This window comes from Gobio gobio (assembly GCF_949357685.1).
Source record: "Gobio gobio genome assembly, chromosome: 16".
In the NCBI taxonomy this organism is placed as follows: domain Eukaryota; kingdom Metazoa; phylum Chordata; class Actinopteri; order Cypriniformes; family Gobionidae; genus Gobio; species Gobio gobio.
Genome location: NC_137109.1, coordinates 31,912,992 through 31,934,833, shown reverse-complemented (window position 1 = coordinate 31,934,833; position 21,842 = coordinate 31,912,992). Strand labels below are relative to the sequence as shown.

Below are 21,842 nucleotides of genomic sequence, written 5' to 3'. Positions count from 1 at the left end.
CCGTGAGAAAAAGTACCTAGGGAATATCTGGCCTTTCTAAAATGACAGAGTGTTCCTGCTTTTCACATGCATTTTTTTTTTCTTTCTTTAAAAAAAAAAAACTTTTTCTCCATTATACACAAAGGTCGGAGTTCAAGGCTAACTTTGATCAGAAGGATGGAGATAGGTTAAAGGGTAGCGCTCTTTGATTTTCTAATGTTTCCTCCATTCTCTCTTCCTACTCCACACGCTAAAGGGAGTTAAAGTGCTCACACAGGAAAAGCGGATAAACGCTCTCATCTGCCTGCACTGAGACACCTCACACACTGCAGTTAAAGAGTGGCAATATGTGTATGCCATAACTTCAAACTCTTACTGACGCATTACCAGATCTATAACATATACAGTAAAAGAACAGTTATGACTATGACAACAGATTAGGGTCGTACAGAGGGAAAAGGACAACAAGTGGTCTTCAGACCTCTGAAAGATGGTGAGTGGTCAGGAAATAAGTGCATATCCTGTCTGTGTCTCTTCGTCAGATGTTTTGATGGTTTCAGCAGTCTGACGTTACCTCAGTTTTTAGGTGTGGGTCTGTTTGATTCATCACAGGTGGGTTTAAGAGCCCTGTAGGTCTTATTAGGCTTCAGAAACTGAAAGAAAGCCAGGACAAATGTTTCATACGTTAGGTTTGGATTTATTCTGACACTCAGGGTCACATTCAAGGCATATTTTACCGAATCAGCCACAATTCAAACAAAACGTCTCGGTTACGACTGTAACCTTAGTTCCCTGATAGGGAACGAGACGCTGCGTCACCGCTTTGGGAACGCCTCTGCGTGATTGCGTCGTGAAGCACGTATGTCATCAGTCCAATAGAGAGACGGAACGTCATAGGCAGGTGACGTCATAGACCCGGAAGCTATAAAGCACACCGGCAAACACACGCCGTTAGCTTCTGAAGAAGGCCTGAAACAAGGCGCTTGCGGGCATGCGAGGAGTATGGCCGGGTGACGCAGCGTCTCGTTCCCTATCAGGGAACTAAGGTTACAGTCGTAACCGAGACGTTCCCCTTCAAGGGAACTCGAGCTGCGTCACCGCTTTGGGAACGAGAATACCCACGTCCCCATGCGAGTCTGGATGCCCGCCTGTAACAGCTACGAGGCGAGCACCCGAGACCCTGGAGTAGCAGAAATATCTAGTTCATAGAACCTGACAAAAGTATGCGGCGAGGACCACCCCGCCGCATCACACACCTCCTGCAGGGAGGCCCCTGCCAAGAGAGCTTGAGAAGCAGCCATACTCCTAGTGGAGTGGGACCGAACAGCCTAAGGAGAGGGCTGTCCGGCCGCCACATAAGCCAGTGAGATAGCCTCGACTACCCACTTGCTCATCCTCTGCTTTGACACCGGACCCCCACGGGAAGGAGGTCCGTAGCAAACAAATAACTGATCAGTTTTCCTCCACAGGGCAGCTCTGTGGACATCGGCGTCTAAAGCGCGAACTGGACAAAGCAGATTTAACTTTTCCTGGTCTGACGTCACAAAGGGAGGAGGACAGAAGGCCTGGAGCACAATAGGTCTCACAGGATTAGTGAGGACCTTAGGAATATACCCGGGCCTCGGAGAGAGAAAGGCCTTAGCCATACCCGGGGCAAACTCCAAGCACGAGGGTGCGACAGAGAGGGTTTGCAAGTCCCCAATTCTTTTAAGAGAAGAAATAGCAAGAAGAAAAATAGTTTTGAAAGTGAGCAATTTTTCAGAAACTTCCTCGAGCGGCTCGAAGGGAGCCTCGTAAAGGCCTTGAAGGACGATGGATAAGTCCCAGGCCGGCACCCTGGTGCGAGTCACAGGTCTCAGCCTCAAGGTTCCACGGAGGAAACGAGTTACTAGAGGGTGTCGCCCTAATGAAACTCCACTCAAAGGAGTGTGGTAAGGAGCTATGGCCGCCACGTACACCTTTAGTGTGGAGGGGGCTAACCCAGCAGAGAATCTCTCCTGCAGGAACTCCAGCACCACGCTCGCAGGGCAGTTAACTGGATCCCGCAGGTGATCTCGACACCATAAGGTGAAGAGTCTCCACTTCAGTGTTAATTTCGTTGACGAATAATTTTCGTCATAATTTTCGTCAACGACCTTTTTTCCCTGACGAAAACGAGACGATAACTAAAAAAAAAAATAGTGTTAGATGACTAAAACTATAACGAAAATCAACTCTCATTTTCGTCAACAAATAAAAACGAGACGAAAATGTTAGGGAGGGACGATTAGGGAAGAGATCCAGTCAGAACTGATGTCCGCGCACATTTGATTTGGACGTGCTGATCTAACCGCTGGAGAACACGGCGCTGTTGCACGTTCTACAGGCTCACGCAAGCATCCCCAATCCAGCGCTCCAGAGCGGCTCACAATCAATGAATAACACACATTTATGCCAGGCAATTGTTTATGAACTAATGCTGATGAATAAGGACAATGTTTACTTTACGATGTTTATATAGTAATGTGTTTTAGACGGTTGTAGCATATTTTATCGCCCTCATCTGAACTTGAATGAGCTCCTCTACACCCATGACTGTTTGTCCACACACAGCTCCACCTCTATCATCAAGTTTGCTGATGATACTGTTGTCCTGGGTCTCATCTCCAACAACAATGAGACGGCATACTTGGACGAAGTGGAGCAACTGACATCATGGTGCCAGGACAACTGTCTCTCTCTGAATGTTAACAAGACCAAAGAACTGATTGTGGACTTCAGGAAGAGACAGCATCGGTCATACTCCCCTCTCATGATCAGCGGGACACCGGTAGAGAGAGTGAGCAGCTTCAAATACCTGGGTGTGAACATCTCCGAGGATCTGACCTGGACTACACACATCCAGACACAGGTGAAAAAAGCCAGGCAAAGACTGTACCACCTGCGCCAGCTGAGGAAATTCAGGGTTTCACCAGCCATCCTGAAAACTTTCTATCGAGGGGCGATAGAAAGTGTCCTGACTCAGTGCATCACAGCGTGGTACGGGAACAGCACCAGTCACGATTCCAAAGCCCTGCAAAGAGTGGTGCGCTTATCCGAGCGCATCTCAGGCTCAGCTCTCCCGTCTCTGCAGGACATCTACACCAAACGCTGCAGAGGTAGAGCTACCAAAATCATCAGAGACATTAATCACCCTGCAAACTCTCACTTCACCCTGCTGCCATCTGGTAAGCGCTTCCGTAGCCTGATGGCAAAGACTGAAAGACTCAGGAGGAGTTTCTTCCCCCAGGCCATCAGACTCCTGAACTCAGTCACGTGACTTCACTTCACCCCGCACACGCATAAACATCCAGTTTAAACATTAACATCCATATACTGCCTTTGCACTGCACTTTACGTTCCTATTGTTACTGTGTAACAACCTGTAATAAACCTTGCACATTATACTTCTTTATATATAAATATTATATATTTTATGTTAACCACTTATTTTTAAGTCTACAGTCTATCTCACTTATCATATCCACATATTTTTTATATTTTTATTTTATCTTATTTCCTATTTTTATCTTTTACTTGATTTATTTATAATCCTACTTATGTTAATACTTTTTATTCTAATTTTATTCTATTTCTATTTTAATTTCTTGTAACTGTTATTTGCACTGTCCATGGAGCGGACCTGTTTACATTTCACTGCCAGTTGTATATTGTGTATATAACTGTGTATGTGACAAATAAAACTCTTGAATCTTGAATCTTGAATCTTGAGCTCCTACAACTACAATAGAGGCTCAGACATTTCAAAATAAGAGTCCCGGTGTATTTCCAGCTGGTTTATAATTAAAAGTCACGCATTATATATTCGTTTTTGCTTACACAATAAACTGTATTTAGTTTCATTCCCATTTAATTCATAGTCAGGAGGAAAGACCAGTATTTAACACATATTCAATAAAGTATCAGGGTTATAATAGTTCACTAAAACCATAAAAAAATCTTTGTTACTTAAAATTAAATAAATGTTAACTGAAATTAAAAAAAATAAATAAAAAAAGTTATTTGAATCTTTAGCTTAACATGATATAGGCTACTAACTAAAACAGAAATACAAAATTTTTCTGTTTTAGATACAAACTATATAGATGTTTTTAAAAACAAACAAAAAAGTGAATTGAGCTCTCTTTTGTGAATTTTTAATGTTAAAAACAAAATTATGTCAAAATGTCAGTTCAAGTGACAGTCGGTTATGTAATACTGTAATAAATGCTTAATGTATTACAATTTAACTAAACTCATTAGATTTTAGGAGACTAACTCTACTGTAGATTTAGTCGACTAAAAGCTTATGATATTTAGTCGACTAAAATCGTATGATATTTAGTCGACTAAAACTAGACTAAAATTAAAAACAATTCAGGTGACTAAAATATGACTAAAACTAAATGGCATTTTAGTCAAAAGACTATGACTAAAACTAAATCAAAATATGCTGTCAAAATTAACACTGCTCCACTTTAGGTAGTAAAGTTTCCTCGTAGAAGGAGCTCTGGAGTGTAGAATGGTCTCAACAACCTCAGTTGAGAGACCGGAACTTATGAGTTGGGCCCCCTCAGAGGCCAAGCCCACAGTTTCCACAACTCCGGGCGGGGGTGAACAAAAACTCCGCCCGCCTGAGAGAGAAGGTCCCTCCTGAACGGGATCTCCAGGGGAGAGCCGTCGAGAAGAGACACCAGATCCGAGAACCATACCCGGCCCGGCCAGAACGGGGGTACTAGCAGGAAACGGGCCCCGTCCCGGCGCACTCTCTCTAGAACTCCCGGAAGCAGAGCGATCGGGGGGAAAGCGTACAGGGGCAGCCTCGGCCACTCCTGTACCATCGCATCCAGTCCGAGAGGAGCTGGAGGCGACAGGGAGAACCACAGACGACAATGAGAGTTCTCGTGAGTGGCGAACAGGTCCACTTGGGCCCTGCCGAACTTCTCCCAAAGGAGCTCCACCACATCGGTGTGGAGTCTCCACTCCCCGGGCCTTGGCCCCTGCCTCGACAGGATATCTGCTTCCACGTTCAACCGCCCAGGTATGTACATAGCCCTGACTGACAGCAATTTTCCCTGAGCCCAGAGGAGGATAAGACGCGCCAGCTTGTATAAGCGACGGGACCTCAAACCCCCCTGATGGTTGATGTAGGAGACCACCGATGTGCTGTCTGTGCGCACAAGCACATGATGGCCCCTGAGATGCGGCAGGAAGTGCTTCAGAGCCTGAAACACCGCCAACATTTCCAGGCAATTTATATGCCACGAACGCTGGTGCTCCTGCCACAGACCCTGGGCCGAGCGACCACTCATGGTCGCCCCCCAGCCCGTCAGGGAGGCATCCGTCGTCAGAGAAGTACGCTGACACGGTGCCCCCAGCGACGGGCCCTGGGTCAGGAACCTGGGGTCCTTCCACATAACCAAGGTGCGGAGACACCGCCGCGTTGCCTTGATTACGCGAAAGGGGTTCCCCCTCGGGGAAAAACCCCTGGTCTTGAGCCACCACTGTAGCGGCCTCATGAACAGCAGGCCCGAAGGAATAACGTTGGACGCGGCTGCCATCAGACCCAACAGTCTCTGAAACTGCTTTACAGTGAGCGGCTGGTCTAGCTTCACCCCTTTCACGGCTGAGAGGATCGACCCCACGCGAGGCTCCGACAGACGAGCCTGCATAGCGACTGAATCCCAACTCACCCCGAGATAAGTGATCTTCTGCACAGGAGAGAGAACACTCTTCTTGGAGTTGAGCCTCAGCCCCAACCTCCTCATATGCGCGAGAACAACATCTCGATGCTGAACCGCGAGACGCGCTGACTGTGCTAGTATCAGCCAGTCGTCGATGTAATTGAGAATGCGGATCCCCTGCAAGCGCAAGGGGACCAGAGCAGCGTCCACACACTTTGTGAACGTGCGGGGTGAAAGGGCTAAACCGAAAGGAAGCACTCGATATTGGTACGCTTCTCCCCTGAAAGCGAACCTCAGGAACTTCCTGTGCTGCGGAAGGATGGAGACATGGAAATATGCATCTTTGAGATCTATCGTGACAAACCAGTCCTCGGACCTGATCTGACACACGATCTGTTTGAGTGTCAGCATCCTGAACTTGAGCTTTGCCACGGCTCGGTTCAGGACGCGAAGATCCAAGATGGGGCGCAGCCCACCATCCTTCTTTGGCACTATGAAGTACCGGCTGTAAAAGCCTGACTCCCTGTCCGGGGGGGGGAACCCTCTCTATAGCCCCCTTTTGCAGCAGAGTCTGTACTTCTTGAGTCATCACCAGAGCCTGCACCGGGTCCACCACAGAGGAGAGGACCCCGTTGAAGCTGGGGGGACGGCATCTGAACTGAATCGCGTACCCCAACTTTACACATCGCAGGACCCAACGAGATATGTGAGGCAGATTTTCCCACTCTGACACAAAATCTACTAAGGGAACCAGTCTCTCGAGGCTGGTCTCTGATGTACTCTGCACCGCGAGTGCAGCGCCCTGAAGCGGCGAACCGGCAGGGAACGACTGACTCGACGGCATAATTTCCCTCCGAAGAGGGTGCGGGCCATCCTCGAATGACCCGCGGGGCCCCTCCGCGCCCCGGCACTCGGGCGGGGTTGGCGGACTGACCCCGTGAGGGTACCGCGGACGCACGGGTACCGTGTACAGCGGTAAGCACCGTGCGCCCGCGGAGGGGATCACCCTCACTGTCCTGGGCCCAGAGGCGTCAGGACTTCTTTGACACAGCCTTCCTCGCCACAATGACTGTCCTCAGATCAGCCCTGGGGTTAGAAGGCTGCGCCTGTGAGCGCCGCGCACCCGACGACCCTTTCTGCGGGGGTGTACGAGTGGCGACACTCACTCTCTGCTGCGCCCTGTGTGAGGAGCTCGTACTCGGCATCTGCTGCTCCCACCCAGCAGCAGATGAGACCTGGGGCTTACGGGGAAGGAACTGCTTGAGCGCCGCTGCCTGTTTTTTCGCCTCCAGGAACCTGTCGGTAACCGTGGTGACAGCGTCACCGAACAGGCCCTCCGGAGACAGCGGCGCATCAAGCAAAAAGCTCTTGTCCCTTTCCTTAATGTCCGTAAGATTCAGCCATAAATGCCTCTCTGTGGCCACTAGGGCTGCCATAGAACGGCCGACGCATCGGGCAGTCTCCTTGGTGGCACGGAGAGCGAGATTTCACTTTAAGAGGTTTTGTGGCAAAATCAGAGCCTTTACGGTTGACGCAGACTCGGGTGACAGATGGCTCGTAAGCGTCTGTTCAACCCAAGGCAGCTGACCATAACCGTGTCTCTTACACCCCGCGATATTGCTATAAACAGACGTTTGCGGGGTGAAAATGCGTGCAGACACGGGCCGCTTCCAAGACCTCGACACCTCGGTGTGGAGGTCCGGGAAAAACGGCAGACTCCTTCGAGGAGGCTGAACAGAGCGCGCGGGGAGAAAGCGCTCGTCGAGTCTGCTTTTTACGGCAGCTCGCTCATGATGTTCATGTGGCCAGTCAATGTGTAGTCTGGCCACGGCTCTGCTCAGCACCTCCATGAGCTCCTCACTTGCAGGGGAATGAAGTGACGAGTCTCCACCCCCTGCATCGATGCTACAGACATCAACCTCCTCGGAGGAAGATAGCTGCAGTATCGCGGCCGCTCCCCGGGCGGGAGAAGCCGCAGAGCGGGCTCCCGATCCCAGAGAGGCAGCGCTGGATCTGGCGGGTGAAGGAAGAGATAGGGCGGGGCCCGTCTCCATCCCCTCTGTCAGATCCTTTTGTGAACCCCACGACATGAGTCGCCGCTGAGCCTCAGCAGCAGCGGGACCCGTGCCGTGGGGAGTGCTAGCCGGGACGCCCTCCTCGAAGAGCGCCCGGCGGGATCGCAGCACGCGAAGAGGCAGAGCCTCACAATGCTCGCAGCCGGCACTCGAGCTGCTCTCCCAAACAAACAACGCACATCAAGTGTGTATCCCCGCTTGTGATGTAGCGTGAGCAGGGAGGAACACACTGTCTGTAACGCTGTTCGCTCGTCATACTTTTTTCTCTTTATCAATGTGGTGAGAGTGCAAACGAAACAAAAACAGTCTGAACTCAGACACAACACAAAGACACTTTGGACAGATTTTACACAGAGCGCTTGTTGAAGGCAACAGAAGCTAACGGCGTGTGTTTGCCGGTGTGCTTTATAGCTTCCGGGTCTATGACGTCACCCGCCTATGACGTTCCGTCTCTCTATTGGACTGATGACATACGTGCTTCACGACGCAATCACGCAGAGGCGTTCCCAAAGCAGTGACGCAGCTCGAGTTCCCTTGAAGGGGAACCTAATTTCCATGCTGAATAAACGCAAATGAGGATACATTGAGAATGCTAATGATCATCACCATTTTTATTCAGATTTGCTGAAATGTAAGAGTTATTTTTTTTAAACAACCACAAACAAATCTGGTGATCAAAGCTGACAAAAAATATACTAAGACATTAGTCATGTTATGGCCGACTAATGAAATAATCAAAATTAAAACTCTACACAATTTTGTCTAAAAAAAAAAAGAAAAAGGAAAAACTCAACTAAAATCAGACATTTTAAATGCTAAGTCAATTTAGGCATCAAAACACTATAATGTACAGTTAGAAAATTGGTTATGGATTTGCTAAAAGTTACATTAAACATAATATTTTAATAATTATAATACAATTATCATCATAATCATCATTAAGAGCCCAGTCTTTTGCGGTGAACGTGATTTAACAAAGTAACATGTTCCTGGATCAACATCTTTTGATTTTAAGGGACAAGTGGTACACTTTATTTTAAAGTGTCATTGTTACAGTGTAATTATATATTTAAGTACTGAGTAATATTAATTAACTACATGTACTTACTATAGGGTTAGGGTAGGATTACGGTTTGGCTGAGGGTTAGTTGGATGCAATTATAAATAGTTTACTGTTATAACTATGGTAAGTACATGTAACATATTTAAAAAGAACACTGTAAAATAAAGTGTTACCGGTTTACAGTTTATGTCAAGATGAGGGCTTACAACAAAGGTTCTGCGCCATTCTTGTTAATTTGACTTCCCTCTGATTTTAGGGATAAGTTATGGGTAAGGTTAGCACTACATTTTCAGACAGGAATGTTGTTTAAGGGTCAACAAAATATGTTGATCCAGGAACACGACCTATCAAAATGACGGTGACTGTCTATTTACAGCTCAGAAAGGCACAGTGAAAGAAAGCCAGAACAAATGTTTCATACAATAGGTTTGGATTTATTTTGACATTCAGGTTCACGTTCAGACTTCAGGCATATTTGACTGAATTCAGCTGCAATTCAAACAAAAGTTAGCCTTCACAGAACATCATTCCACGTTTATGCTGTATACAAATGCTATTACGATTACACTCTCCATTCTCATTAAGATTTGCTTTTTTAAAAACTGTGGGGTTCCAGGTAAAAGTAAAATGTTTCATTTTTCCAGATTTAAAGGAAAAACTGTAAAACACATAATTAGTGAAAAGAAAAAACGGCATTCGCAAAGTGTGCTCATACATTCTCTAATGTATTCATGTCCCCAAATGCGCTAAATGCCAAATACTGACGAGAATGAATCTGACTCTCTAAAATCTTCACCAGTGCTGATCCACAGCCAAAGGCACCTCCCACTATGACCACTAGAGGTCGTAGCGATCATATGAGCCTGAGGCCACTTCATGACACTCGGTGCTGTTTAACACTGTACTTTTTCATATTATATATCAAAACTCCTATACATTTATATTTGTACATGGGTATATGTTTTATATATAACTTGATCCAATGCATACACACCAAAATATTTGGTATCAGACAAGACAAACTTTGGAGGATTGCTTTATGTTACATTAGTGCAAATGCAGTGGCAAATATATATATATATATATATATTTTGTTCTCTCAAGAAAATAAATAGAGAACAGAAAAGAGACGGGCTACTGCTATTGGATGCTGAGAGCGTGCTAGCGTGCTAGTGCCTACAGAGCACCACAGCACTATATTCAAGGGTCACATGATCATCACATTCAGGTTGGTGTTTGCTGGAGATTGTAGTTTTATAATAAAGGGAGGGGAAGAGCTGGTGTTTGGGTAGATCCAGATGTGGAAGGGGTGATGATTCATTTCACCTCTGGATTCTGTGATAGATTGGATGAGAGAGGGACTGTAGAAGGGTTTTAATTGTATAGATGTCTACGGAGCAATCAGTGTGCGTAACCGTCACAGAGCCGACAGTTTCCTCATCGGACCCTCTGCTGCAACACAAGTCTTTTGGCCAGCAGTGTGCGAGTTGAGTTTGGCTCAAGCCAGGTTTTAGGACTGGGAGGAGGAGCAGGCAGGAGAGGCAGTGTCGTCTTTTAGCCCAACTGCAAGGTCTGATGCTGGAGAGTGAGTAGTGTCGTCTTGCTGGGGAACCTGGAGGCTTGAATCGGATTCTAGATGCTGTGGAGGATCCAGATCCAGGGTCTCTTGTGGCGGGGTGTCCGGTGTGGAAGAGCCGGGCTGTAATGAGCCTTTCAGCTGATTGTGGCAAAGAGGGCAGGTCTCCTGCACATACAACCACTTCTTCAAGCAGCCGGCATGGAAGAGGTGACTGCAGGGGGTGATCACAGCTGTCGTCATGTCCTAGATTCAAGAACAGAAAAGGTTAGGTCTAAAAAATATATACTTATAATCATTTTTGCACATTTAAGTATCACAATACTATCCTGAGATTATATTTTTGTTAAATTATTATTAGTATTAATTTAATAATAATAATAATAATAATAGTTTAACAAAAATATGACATCTCAAAATGAATGTTATTATTATTAATGTAGATTTATTTATGCAGATGGTAATAATAACTATCATTCTCAACATCATCACTATTATTAAAAATGTTGGCAAATTATATTATTATTATTAGTAGTAGTAGTAGTAGTAGTAGTAGAAGTAGTAGTAGTAGTAGTAGTAGTAGTAGTATTAATAGCATTCATAATATTAAAACATTATTGTTATTATCAACATCGTCATTATTATTATTTTGATAATGATGGTAAATGTAATTTATATAATTATTATTATAAGTAGTAGTAATACTATTAATAACATTAAAATATTGTTATCATCATTATCATCATATTAAATGGCAAATGTAATTTACAGTACATGTAAAAATAAGGTAAATATTCACAAATCAAAATCCAATATCGGTCGATCAGTATTGGTTAATATTGAATATTTATCAATTATAAAAACCTCCTATATCAGCTGATAACTGATAAAAGTACCCGCTGCCCTAATGCTAAGATTTAAAAAAAAAAAAAATGTTTTTAGTGTGTTGCTGTGTGGTTGTTAGGTGGATGCTTACTGACAAAAGTCAAAATATTTCACCCCTCAAATCTGTATTATATTCTGGCTTCTGGATAAGGCTTGAGTCTCTCCTTCAATGTAGTATCAGTTTATAACAAAGATAGTTCCGGTCCTTGATTCTGATTGATCTGCATTCAAAGACATTGCTCTACAAACACCATTACATCAGTATTACTGCGCTACTGTGTCTGTGTGTTGAATTGTTTCTGAAGGACTACATCGTTTGGCAGAAGAATACATTTGTCATCAATATCATATTTTGTGTTGGTGTTTATTTCATGGATAAAATAAGCAGTCCATAAAATATGTATTTTACTAACCATTTTATAAATGCAATAAGCCTTGTGAAGCCGTTCCACATCATGCCTAACAAAGCTGTTTTAAATTCACTGTAAACCGCGGCTTCACAAGGCTTATTGTTTTAGTCTACAACATCGTCCTCTAGACAAGCCAATCGCTTGAAGTCTTTCGTCAGCAAGCCACACAAAATGAGATATCATTCATGACCATAGCACAAATGGTGTGGTACAAATTATGCGCATAAGTTTAATACTTAGAGGATTGTTTGAACAAGAGCGATGCACCCTAACTGAACCCACCATCAATCTACCACAGAAATAGACAAGGAATGTACCTGGACATCTATCACAAACACAAATCGTCACATCCACACACACCTGGTAGCAGATGGAACAGATGTCATTGTGCTGCTGGAGTTGTTGGTGAGAAGCTGTAGGCAGGCTCTTGATCTTGTTGACAGCATCTCTGCGGAGCAGGAAACTCTGCCAGCCCAGCTGGGCCCTCAGCCACACGTTATAGTAGGAATGGATGAGTACGATAGTAGAGCCCATCACAGTCCACTCCCCAAACACAGTCTCCGACACACCGTACGCGACCACGCACAGCGCAACCAGGAACTCCAGCAGCCTGTAGGTGCCGTTCACCCAGTAGATGACATCATCCATGTTCTCCACCGGCGCCTTGCGGAGCTCCTCTACCATGAAGAGGATGTAGATCAGCAGCGTTCCCAGCACCTGAGAGTGAAAGAGTTCAAAACAGAGGGACAACAGATCAATTTCACATTACACAAATCAAAACTCCTATAATGGTCACCTGCAATAGGTTTTTCAGGGTTGATGACTAGAGAGCAGGGTAGCTGATGGCAGACAAATTGCTGATTATATATATATATATATATATATATATATATATATATATATATATATATATATATATATATATATATATATATATATATATATATATATATATATATATATATATATATATATATATATATATATATATATATATATATATATATATATATATATATATATATATATATATATATATATATATATATAAAATATAGGGATTGCGCCAATTAAACAAACACAATATAAAAATAAAATAATGTATTTGTTAATATTTGTTATTAAAATGTTATTGAAATGTAATTATTATTAAAAATGCAAATACTGAATTATATTACTGTTAAATATTACAATTATTAAATAAAATATTCAAATAAAATGAATTATTATTATATTTATTTCTAAATCGAAATTATTAAAGAATTATTGTTAATATTAAATTAATAATAATAAAAATAATACATGCAAACAACAGCTGTTGTTGACCAAAATTTGATAAATAAAAGGAATAATGTAAATAAAATGAATACACATATAAATATGGATAAAAATGATACAAATAAAAAAAAGAGCCTTTTTATTAGCCTGGCTGTCATCTCATTCTGACACAACTCATGACTTCACTTACACTGATTCCTTTAATATAATTTTGCATTTCTGTTGGTACTAATGTCATATCTATATTTTTCGAAGCCATTCCCAGCCAGGGGATGCAAAGACTCGTTTTAAAAATATAGTTCACCCAAAAATGTTGTCATCAACTCACCCTCATGTTGTTCCAAACCTGTATCAGTTTCTTTCTTCTGTTGAACACAAAAGAAGATGAGAATGGTGTGTATGGACTTATCTAACTCTGGGGGATATGGTGAATAAGCTGAAGTCCAGAAAAGTCGGCGTGTTCCTTTAAAGAAAGGAGAAATTAAAGGGATAGTTCACCCAAAAATGTTGAAAGTTGACAGCACCCATTGACTTCCATAGTATTTCCCCCCTACTATGGAAGTCAATGGATGCCGTCAACTGTCTGGTTACCAACATTCCTGAAAATATCTTCTTTTTCTTCTAATAAAATTTTCATTTTTGGGTGAACTATCCCTTTAATTTCTCCTTTCTTAAAGGAACACACCGACTTTTTTCACCGTATCCCCCAGAGTTAGATAAGTCCATACATACCATTCTCATCTCCGTGCGTGCCATAACTCTAACGCACCCACCGCTAACAAACTAAGTAAATGGCTAAGTAATAACTTTAGATTTTTATACTGTTTATATGGCAAAATATGATAATATTGTAGTCTATAGACTACAGGCTCATTTATAAAATTTCTAGTAAATAGACTTGATCTTCCATAAACCCATAGAGTATTGGTTTGGGTTCACTTCACACATTACGACACGCAAAGTAAAGCATTCCCGTCACTAGAAATAAAGTGAGGCTTCGTTTTTCGTTCGATCACGTGTTTATTTCAAAACTATACGCGCTCCGTTACAAAGCCACTCAGGGACTGGAGTAATGCAAGTCACGAACATGAAGCATCTATCTAAACAAACACATTTCAATGCTTAGTTACGTGAATTAGATTTTGTATGTGTGTGCACAGGAAAGAGACTTTCGCTTTCAACAGCATTGAATCAATTAGTTCCCAACAAGACAATAGAACGCAACAAGTAGCCCATCAACGCAATAATCGTAAAAAATAAAATAAAAAATTCTGCATGTACCCTGTGATAAAATCCTGCAGGCGCCCCTGTCCCTAAGATACATACCGAAAGACATTTTTTATGAATTACAGGGTCTCACAGAACCAGTTTCATCTCTATGCTATTATATGGTTAATGGGAAACATGAAACTAGAAGGTTCTTTTGAAAATGTTAATATAAGGAATATCAGAAAACATCATTAGAAAACTGAGAAGAAATATTATACTCTTCACTCTATTTGTAATGCTAATGTTACCCAAATCCTAAGAATCTTCAAAATTGTTTGTAAAGATTACATTGCAATAACATAAATAAAATTGGTAAACAATGGCAACTTTGCTACTCCAGCTAGAATTTTGCCGACGCGCACAAACATGCTCTATCAAAAGGATGATTGGCACTTTTAACCCAATGGCAGAACTTCCTACAGTGCCATATTCAGAGTTGCAATCTCTCCATTTTGGGCCGTTCAGATGTTTTTTTTTATGGTTAAAAGCGCAAGTAACAGGTAAGTGGAACAAAAAAAAAAAAACCCTGCAAGGTCTAGAGAGAATTTTTAACTTGAGTGCCATGTTTTTAGAATGCAATGTCAGTGATGCTGCAAAAGACACCAGACGCAATTGCAATGGTCAAACGTTTGTGTATAAAAACAATGGAAAAGCAATGCAGTGGAATGCAAAAAATGTGTGAATGGCCCCTTATACTGTTTCTCCCACTCTGATGGTGTGTTTTTGTGTACCTGTAGTGAGGTCAGAATGCTGGAGGAAATGATGATAAGCAGCCAGAAGTCCATGTGGAAAAACTGACATATCATGTAGGACATGTAGGCCGGGAACACCAGCAGGAACAAGCACAGGCTAACCGCACGGAAGTGCTTCCATAAACTCCTGTTGGCAATAAAATGGTAAGAATACTGAAATACAACGTCCACTTGCGTAAAACAAATATATGACTTCAAAATTCATCGTTATGTACTTGTCTCTGGAGGCTCCCAGCGCCAGCACTATGGGATCAGCTATCTCCAGCATAGACTGCAGGATGGAGGCCACTACAATGAAGAGGATGATGCTTAGGAGGAAAGCTCTGTGGATGACCTGTAGCTCGATCAGTCCAGTCTGAACGGCGAGGATCAAAAGAGTGATTCCCTCCGTCATGCCCCTAATAGAAAGATGAGGAATTGATGGACTTCTGTGAGTTCAATGATCAATTAAGAGATAAAAAGGTGCCATAATGAATCAAATATAGACTCCATGCCAAACTGTTTAGCAGGGTTATCATAAAAGTATAGTTACTTATGGGAAGATTAATTGGGGGACAGAGTGGCGCTTAATTAGAGGTATAAAGCATGAAGAAAAGTCTCATTTAACGAGATAAGACGAAAGTTCAAATTCTGAATATACACAATTTTTGGGATCAGTAAGATTTTATTAATCAAAGGAGATTTTTGATAGTAAAGACATGTATAATATTGCAAAAGATTTCAGTAACACTTTAGTTTAGGGTCCAATTCTCACAATTAACTAATGGCTTATTAGCATGCATATTACTAGGAACACATATTCATGCCTAATTCTGTACATTCACATAGACATCCCTTAAGCCTACCCAATACCTAAGCTTAACAACTATCTCACTAACTATTAATAAGCAGTAATTAGGAGTTTATTGGAGGCAAAAGTCATAGTTATTAGTGAGAATTGGACCCTAATCTAAAGTGTGACCAAGATTTCTTTATTAAAATAAATGCTGCTCATTTGAACTTTCTATTTAGCCAAGAATACTGGAAATGTATCATGTTTTCCACAAAAATATTAAGCTGCACAAATGTTTTCAACGTTGATAATATTAAGAAATGTTTCTTGAGCAGCAAAGGAGCATAATAGACTGATTTCTGAGGGATCACGTGACACTGAAGGAATAAATAACATTTAAAAATATAGTAAAATAGAAAACAGTTATTTCAAATTGCAATATTTCACAACATTACCATTGAATTCAATAAATGCAGCTTTAATAAGCATAAGAGACATTTCAAAAACATAAATTATAATTTTCCAATAATAACAATTATACTATTATTATTATTATCAATAATAATAACATATATAATTTTATTATAAAACCAAAGAAAATGGCCACTGGCAGTCAATGATCATCATGCATATTCCTTACATGGAAAAGAAAACCTTTACTCTTTTAACTTACTTCCTAGAAGTTCTGAGGAATAAGAGGGTATATGAAGGGTACATGATACCTGTGCATGGTGTTGTCATTCATGAAAGCCCTGTAGCCCTGCAGGTAGAACTTGCAAAGAGTGAGCACTCCCAAAGCAACAAACGACACGGTGAAGACCAGGCCCAGCAGAGAGTACGGAGTACAACAGCACTCTGCAATACTGGAGAGCATTTAGAATTTAAGTTGCTGCCTACCAAAATGAGTCCAAAAAACATTTTACATTTACCAACACTTTATCAAACTAAAACGTCATATTAAAAAGGACACTTTTATACATGAATCTAATTCTCTATTACTCCCTTGAGTAAAATGCTCAGGATGTATGAGCAGAGCAGCCTGAACTTCCACTCACCTGGTGAGAAAAAGGAAGAGCAGCCTCTCTCTAGATGTGGGCTGGTCTCGTGTGCTAAAATATGTGTAGATTTGCAGAGCAAACAGAACCAGCCAGAAACACATGAACAACACAGGCAGAACCAACTGATTCCACAGAGACATCCCAAGAGCCAGCAACCCATAAACCTCCACCACCTAACAGAATAAGACAGAGAAGAGCTCAATTCTTGTTTCTTTGATTTGACATTCTCAAGTCTGCCCTAAAACTCACTCTTTAAGCCTCTACTGTTCACCGGAAAGGCACTTTCTAACCTGTGCAAGCTCCCGGTATGCTGTCTTGGCCAGGTTAAATGGCACCAGTAGGTTGGAGGCCAAAAAGTAGATGACTTCCAGGCCTGTGAAAATCATGGCAAAGCGATTGACGAAAACAATAGTCTCCAAAGGGACCAGGCACAGCCTGGCCACCAGAGGGAGCAAGTGCGCTGAGAACAGCCAAATGCGCTTGGTCTGCATCACACAGGAGCACAAGGTACACACCACCAGCTGGCCTATTCAAACATACACAGACACAGAGAAAGAAAAAAACATCTTATTCATTATAGAATTAAAGATATATAGGCATTTTAGTAGCAATAACATTACTAATGATGATACCAAACTGCAATGTGGTACATTAAAGCAAAGCAAAGAAAAGCACCTGAATCTGAGCTGTGCGTTCCCTTCTGTACTCACGGACATTAATGAATGCATCTGTTCTTGCTGGAGTTAATTAGGCCCTACAGAATTCAGCGTAATGGCTGAAGGATTCAGCAGCACTCAAGAGCTCAATGAGCACACTTGTGAAAGAGCAAGCAGTAAACTCAAGGGTAAATCTCACCAACAACTGCTAGGGTTATATATCACCACAAAATTCAAATTAAAAAAAGAAAAATGGATTGGATAAATTAAATTAAGCCTATTAAAACAAAATCACATTGGTCTGTACACAATATTTATTTTAGACCAATCAGCAAAATGTTAATTCAGTCCAGCAGTATAATATATACCTAGTACCTTACCAATAATAACTTATGCATAATGTATACCTAGGATTAAAGCTGATGTACTTAATTTAAATTGTCTTTTTTTAACATGACAATAAGCTACACTGAAAAAAAAAAATACTTTGGTCCAACTTACTAAATGCTTTTCCAGCCAAATGTATTAGTTTTCCCTCAATCCTTAAATATTAATATAAATAATATATTAATTATTATATATAGATTATTTATTATAAAGACTATATACATACACACATACTGTATGTAAAGACTATATACATACACAAATACTGTATGTGAGACCATATACATACACACATACTGTATGCATGTATGTATTTTCACTGACATTTGTTAGTCAAGGTTTTGATTCAGTTAAAACAGGATAAATAAAGGCAGGAATATTTCCTTCGAAAGAATGTCTTTTAAATTACTGTCTTTTAAAATACTAATGTATATTTTAATCATCTTTTAATTTTTACATTTCGTATGTACTAACAAAAAAACCCCACCAAAATAAATAAATAAATAACTGAACAAAGGTTTACACTGGTAACAATTTTCACTTAAGCCAATATAAAAACGTACTTTAAATAAATGAGACAGTCATTTTGTTTTTATTAGTGTACAGAAAATTTGAGAACAGATTGAGGGAGGTAGGATGTGTTTACTTATAATGAAAATAGTGATACAATGCAAAAAAATCATAATGATATTAAAATAGATTAACAAACTAGCAATGAAAAAGCATATTAATTTAGTTTATGTTACAGTATGTCAAACAAATCAGTTAAATTATTGGTAACACTTTACAATACATTTGTTAACATAAGATAACTATTATTTATCATGGACTAATTATGAACAATACTTGAACAAAAATGAACAATTAGATTTTAACAAAGATATGAACAAAGATCAATAGAAGCGTTAAAAATGTATTGCTCATTGTTAGTTCATGTTAGTTAATGTTTTAACTAATGTTAACAAGAACTTAAAGTGTTACCTTATTATTAAATGGACCTGAGCTAACATGAACTAGAACATGAACAACTTTCCATATGTAAAATAAATTGTGTAATTTATTATTATATATTTGTATTATTTTATGGTGAAATATGACCTTGACATGTTCTTGATAGTGAGATTCAACCCCTAAACAGTATACAAGTCAAGAGAAACATAAAAAGAGTGACGAAGAAAGTGAGAGAGAGAGAGAGAGTGGGAGAGTGTGACATGTTACAAACAAGGGGAAGAGCAGACAGTTTTTGTGAGTGAGAAAAAAAAATTCAATAAAAGGAAGTGAGCATTAGAGGTTTTGACATTGAGCTGGCAAATGATGGTACTTATAGCAAAAGTGATGAGAGGGGGGAAATATGAATTCTGCATCTATGGCACTTGCGCAGTGTGTTTTAGGGCAGGCGGTTTATGAGGGGGGGAACAAGAGCGGGAAATGGCTTGACCTCTAACATAACATCCCAAGACATACAAAAATACCCAACTCTCTATAGAATGACGCTACATGAGCACATGTTCAGGAATGAATAGACTGAATGAGAGCAGTAATGAGTTGGTGTGAGACTCACACATGACAGGAATCTTAACAAAGTGCGTTTCTCTTGTGAACGACTTGGAACACCAATTTGAAGTCAACATGAAATCAGAACTGATCCCGTTTACTTTATTAAAGCAACTTCATGGTCATATTGTGAATGATTTATTGGTGTATGTTATTTAAAATATTACACACATATACATATATACATATATATATATATATATATATATATATATATATATATATATATATATATATATATTTATATTTTAGGGATGCAACAATACAGTTAGTCCACGGTTCAATACATACCTCGGTTTTTACCCACGGTTTTCGGTTCGTTTCGGTTCTGATGGCTTGTCACATACATTTTTTGTTATTCTATTCTTAGGCGACAGGAACCGCAAGAGGTTAAAGAGAATAAAGACTATTTTTTTATTGCAATACTCTTTCTTTATTTTACTTAAAAGAATTGAAAAACCTTACTTAAACTTAAAACTTTACTTTAAAAAAAACCCTTGTACACATTCCTAGTGTATTGGATAATATAAAATAAATATATATATAAAGATTTACACTGGCAGCTCAGAGCTGTACAGCAGCATTTAAGTATGAAATTGAATGAATAAATGTAAAAATAAAACACTACATAGACTTCACTATAAAATGTGCATTGATTCTTAGTATTAGTTTTTCAGTCAAAAGCAGTGAGTGATTTTCTCTTGTTGTTGTATTAACATTAAAGGGATATTTCACTCAAAACTGATAATTATGTCATCGAGAAATGAATACAGGTTTGAAACAACATTAGAGTGAGTAAATAATGACATAATTTTATAGGTGAACTGCCCCTTTAAGGACCGCGTGTTCACTGGCTGCGCGGCCATACCTGTCAAGTATCCCGTTTTGGCCGGGAAAGTCCCGTATTTTACCCTTCTTTCCCGCCGTCCTCCCGTATTAGTATTTTCCTGTAAATCTCCCGTATTTTAACCTGCGTTATTAAAAAAATAATAATACCGGAGTAAAAAAACAAAAACATTTCCAATCTGAGCTCTGTAACTAGCCTCGCGAAAACTGGCATCTGCAGTAGCCTACTGTATAGGTGCCAGTTGTCGCGAGGCTAGTGTGTGAGGTCAGATGACGAGTGACAACGCGGGGAAAAAACAAAACAGAGACGGATGATGATGGACGTAACGATAGAGACGGATTAAGGCACTCCTGCCAAAACAAAACAAAAAAAAAACCCTCGTGTAAATACCGTGATCAATGGGACAGCGAATTTAATTATAAAATGTAAGTGACTTAATGTTAATTAATTGTTTATGGAACTGGCGTATGAAATCGGTGTAATTTCCAGTCGTGATGGTATTCTGGAAAACAACACTCTTGTTAGTGTAATGTTGCTTAACTGTATCATATGTTATAAATATAATAACTACACCATTTTAACCGTGTATGTTAACTGAGTTTCTGTGTGTGAGCGCCGCTCATTTGTTTTCGATTTTCTCTTCGAGAGGCTGCGCGAGCCTCAACAGCACAACCTTGTTAACGTCAGTTCGTTTTATTTTATTATCCACTATCGATCGCCACTTACACTAACTGAATGCAGAATCATTATTGCACTTTGGTGATTCCCTAGTAATTTTTTTGTTTTGACGTTTTAACCAGGATACTTGTCTGTTGGGCAAGTAAAATTATTTTTCACTTGCCCCTTCAAAAAATCCACATTTTTTGTACGCAAGCGTACAAGCGTTCATGCCGAGCCCTGCCCATAGCAATGCAAGTTCAGAAAGGGTATTTAGCATGGTACGAAAGATTGTTACAGAGAATAGGATGACATTAGACAACAGAACTGTTTGTGCTCTACTCTCATGTAAAATGAACCACTCTGGCCCAGCCCACAAATACACTCCTTCCAAAACAGTCTTAAAGAATGCAAAGTCTGCAACAAATGTGTACAATAACTCACTAAAAGAGTAAAGAAAAGTTGTGTGAAATGAAAAGAAAAGAAAAACTGTAAAAGAAAAGCAATATGAAATGAAAAGAATCTGTGGAATGAAAATAAAATCTAAAGACAAGCAATTTTAAATGAACAGAAAATATGCAAATAAGCCTTTAAATAAATGCTCATTATATATACCATTTTGTGTTTTCATTTGGGCTATAACACCTGTCTTAAAATGTAAGGGATACTGGAGCTTGGTTGGGGTGGTGGGACTGCTTGCGGTGGGCGCCGAAAAATTTCCCTTATTTTCAAATCCAAAACTTGACAGGTATGTGCGCGGCTGTCAGTTTAAGACCTCTACACATCTAATTTACAGACACGATTGCGATTTTACTTTCACTTTAGACATAACCGACTGTGTTTATGTTAACCTTGTGTGTATTTGACAGTATTAACGCAGTAAGACGACTACTTAGTTCAGTATTCACGTGTTTGACAGGCT

At 40.5% G+C, this 21,842-nt stretch overlaps 1 protein-coding gene across 1 annotated transcript in view; it reads right to left on the bottom strand.

Annotated features, from left to right (window-relative positions):
- Window positions 1-9,235: 9,235 nt before the first annotated feature.
- rnf145a (ring finger protein 145a) overlaps window positions 9,236-21,842 on the bottom strand; it is a 29,379-nt gene continuing 16,772 nt past the window's right edge. Inside the window, exons 5-11 of the mRNA XM_079838641.1 lie at window positions 17,110-17,345; window positions 16,817-16,992; window positions 16,484-16,624; window positions 15,205-15,387; window positions 14,969-15,116; window positions 12,051-12,407; window positions 9,236-10,641 (exon numbers count right to left, since the gene is read on the bottom strand). Coding sequence (XP_079694767.1) covers window positions 10,330-10,641; window positions 12,051-12,407; window positions 14,969-15,116; window positions 15,205-15,387; window positions 16,484-16,624; window positions 16,817-16,992; window positions 17,110-17,345 — 1,553 coding nt within the window. The 3' untranslated portion in view covers window positions 9,236-10,329. The remainder of the gene's footprint in view (window positions 10,642-12,050; window positions 12,408-14,968; window positions 15,117-15,204; window positions 15,388-16,483; window positions 16,625-16,816; window positions 16,993-17,109; window positions 17,346-21,842) is intronic.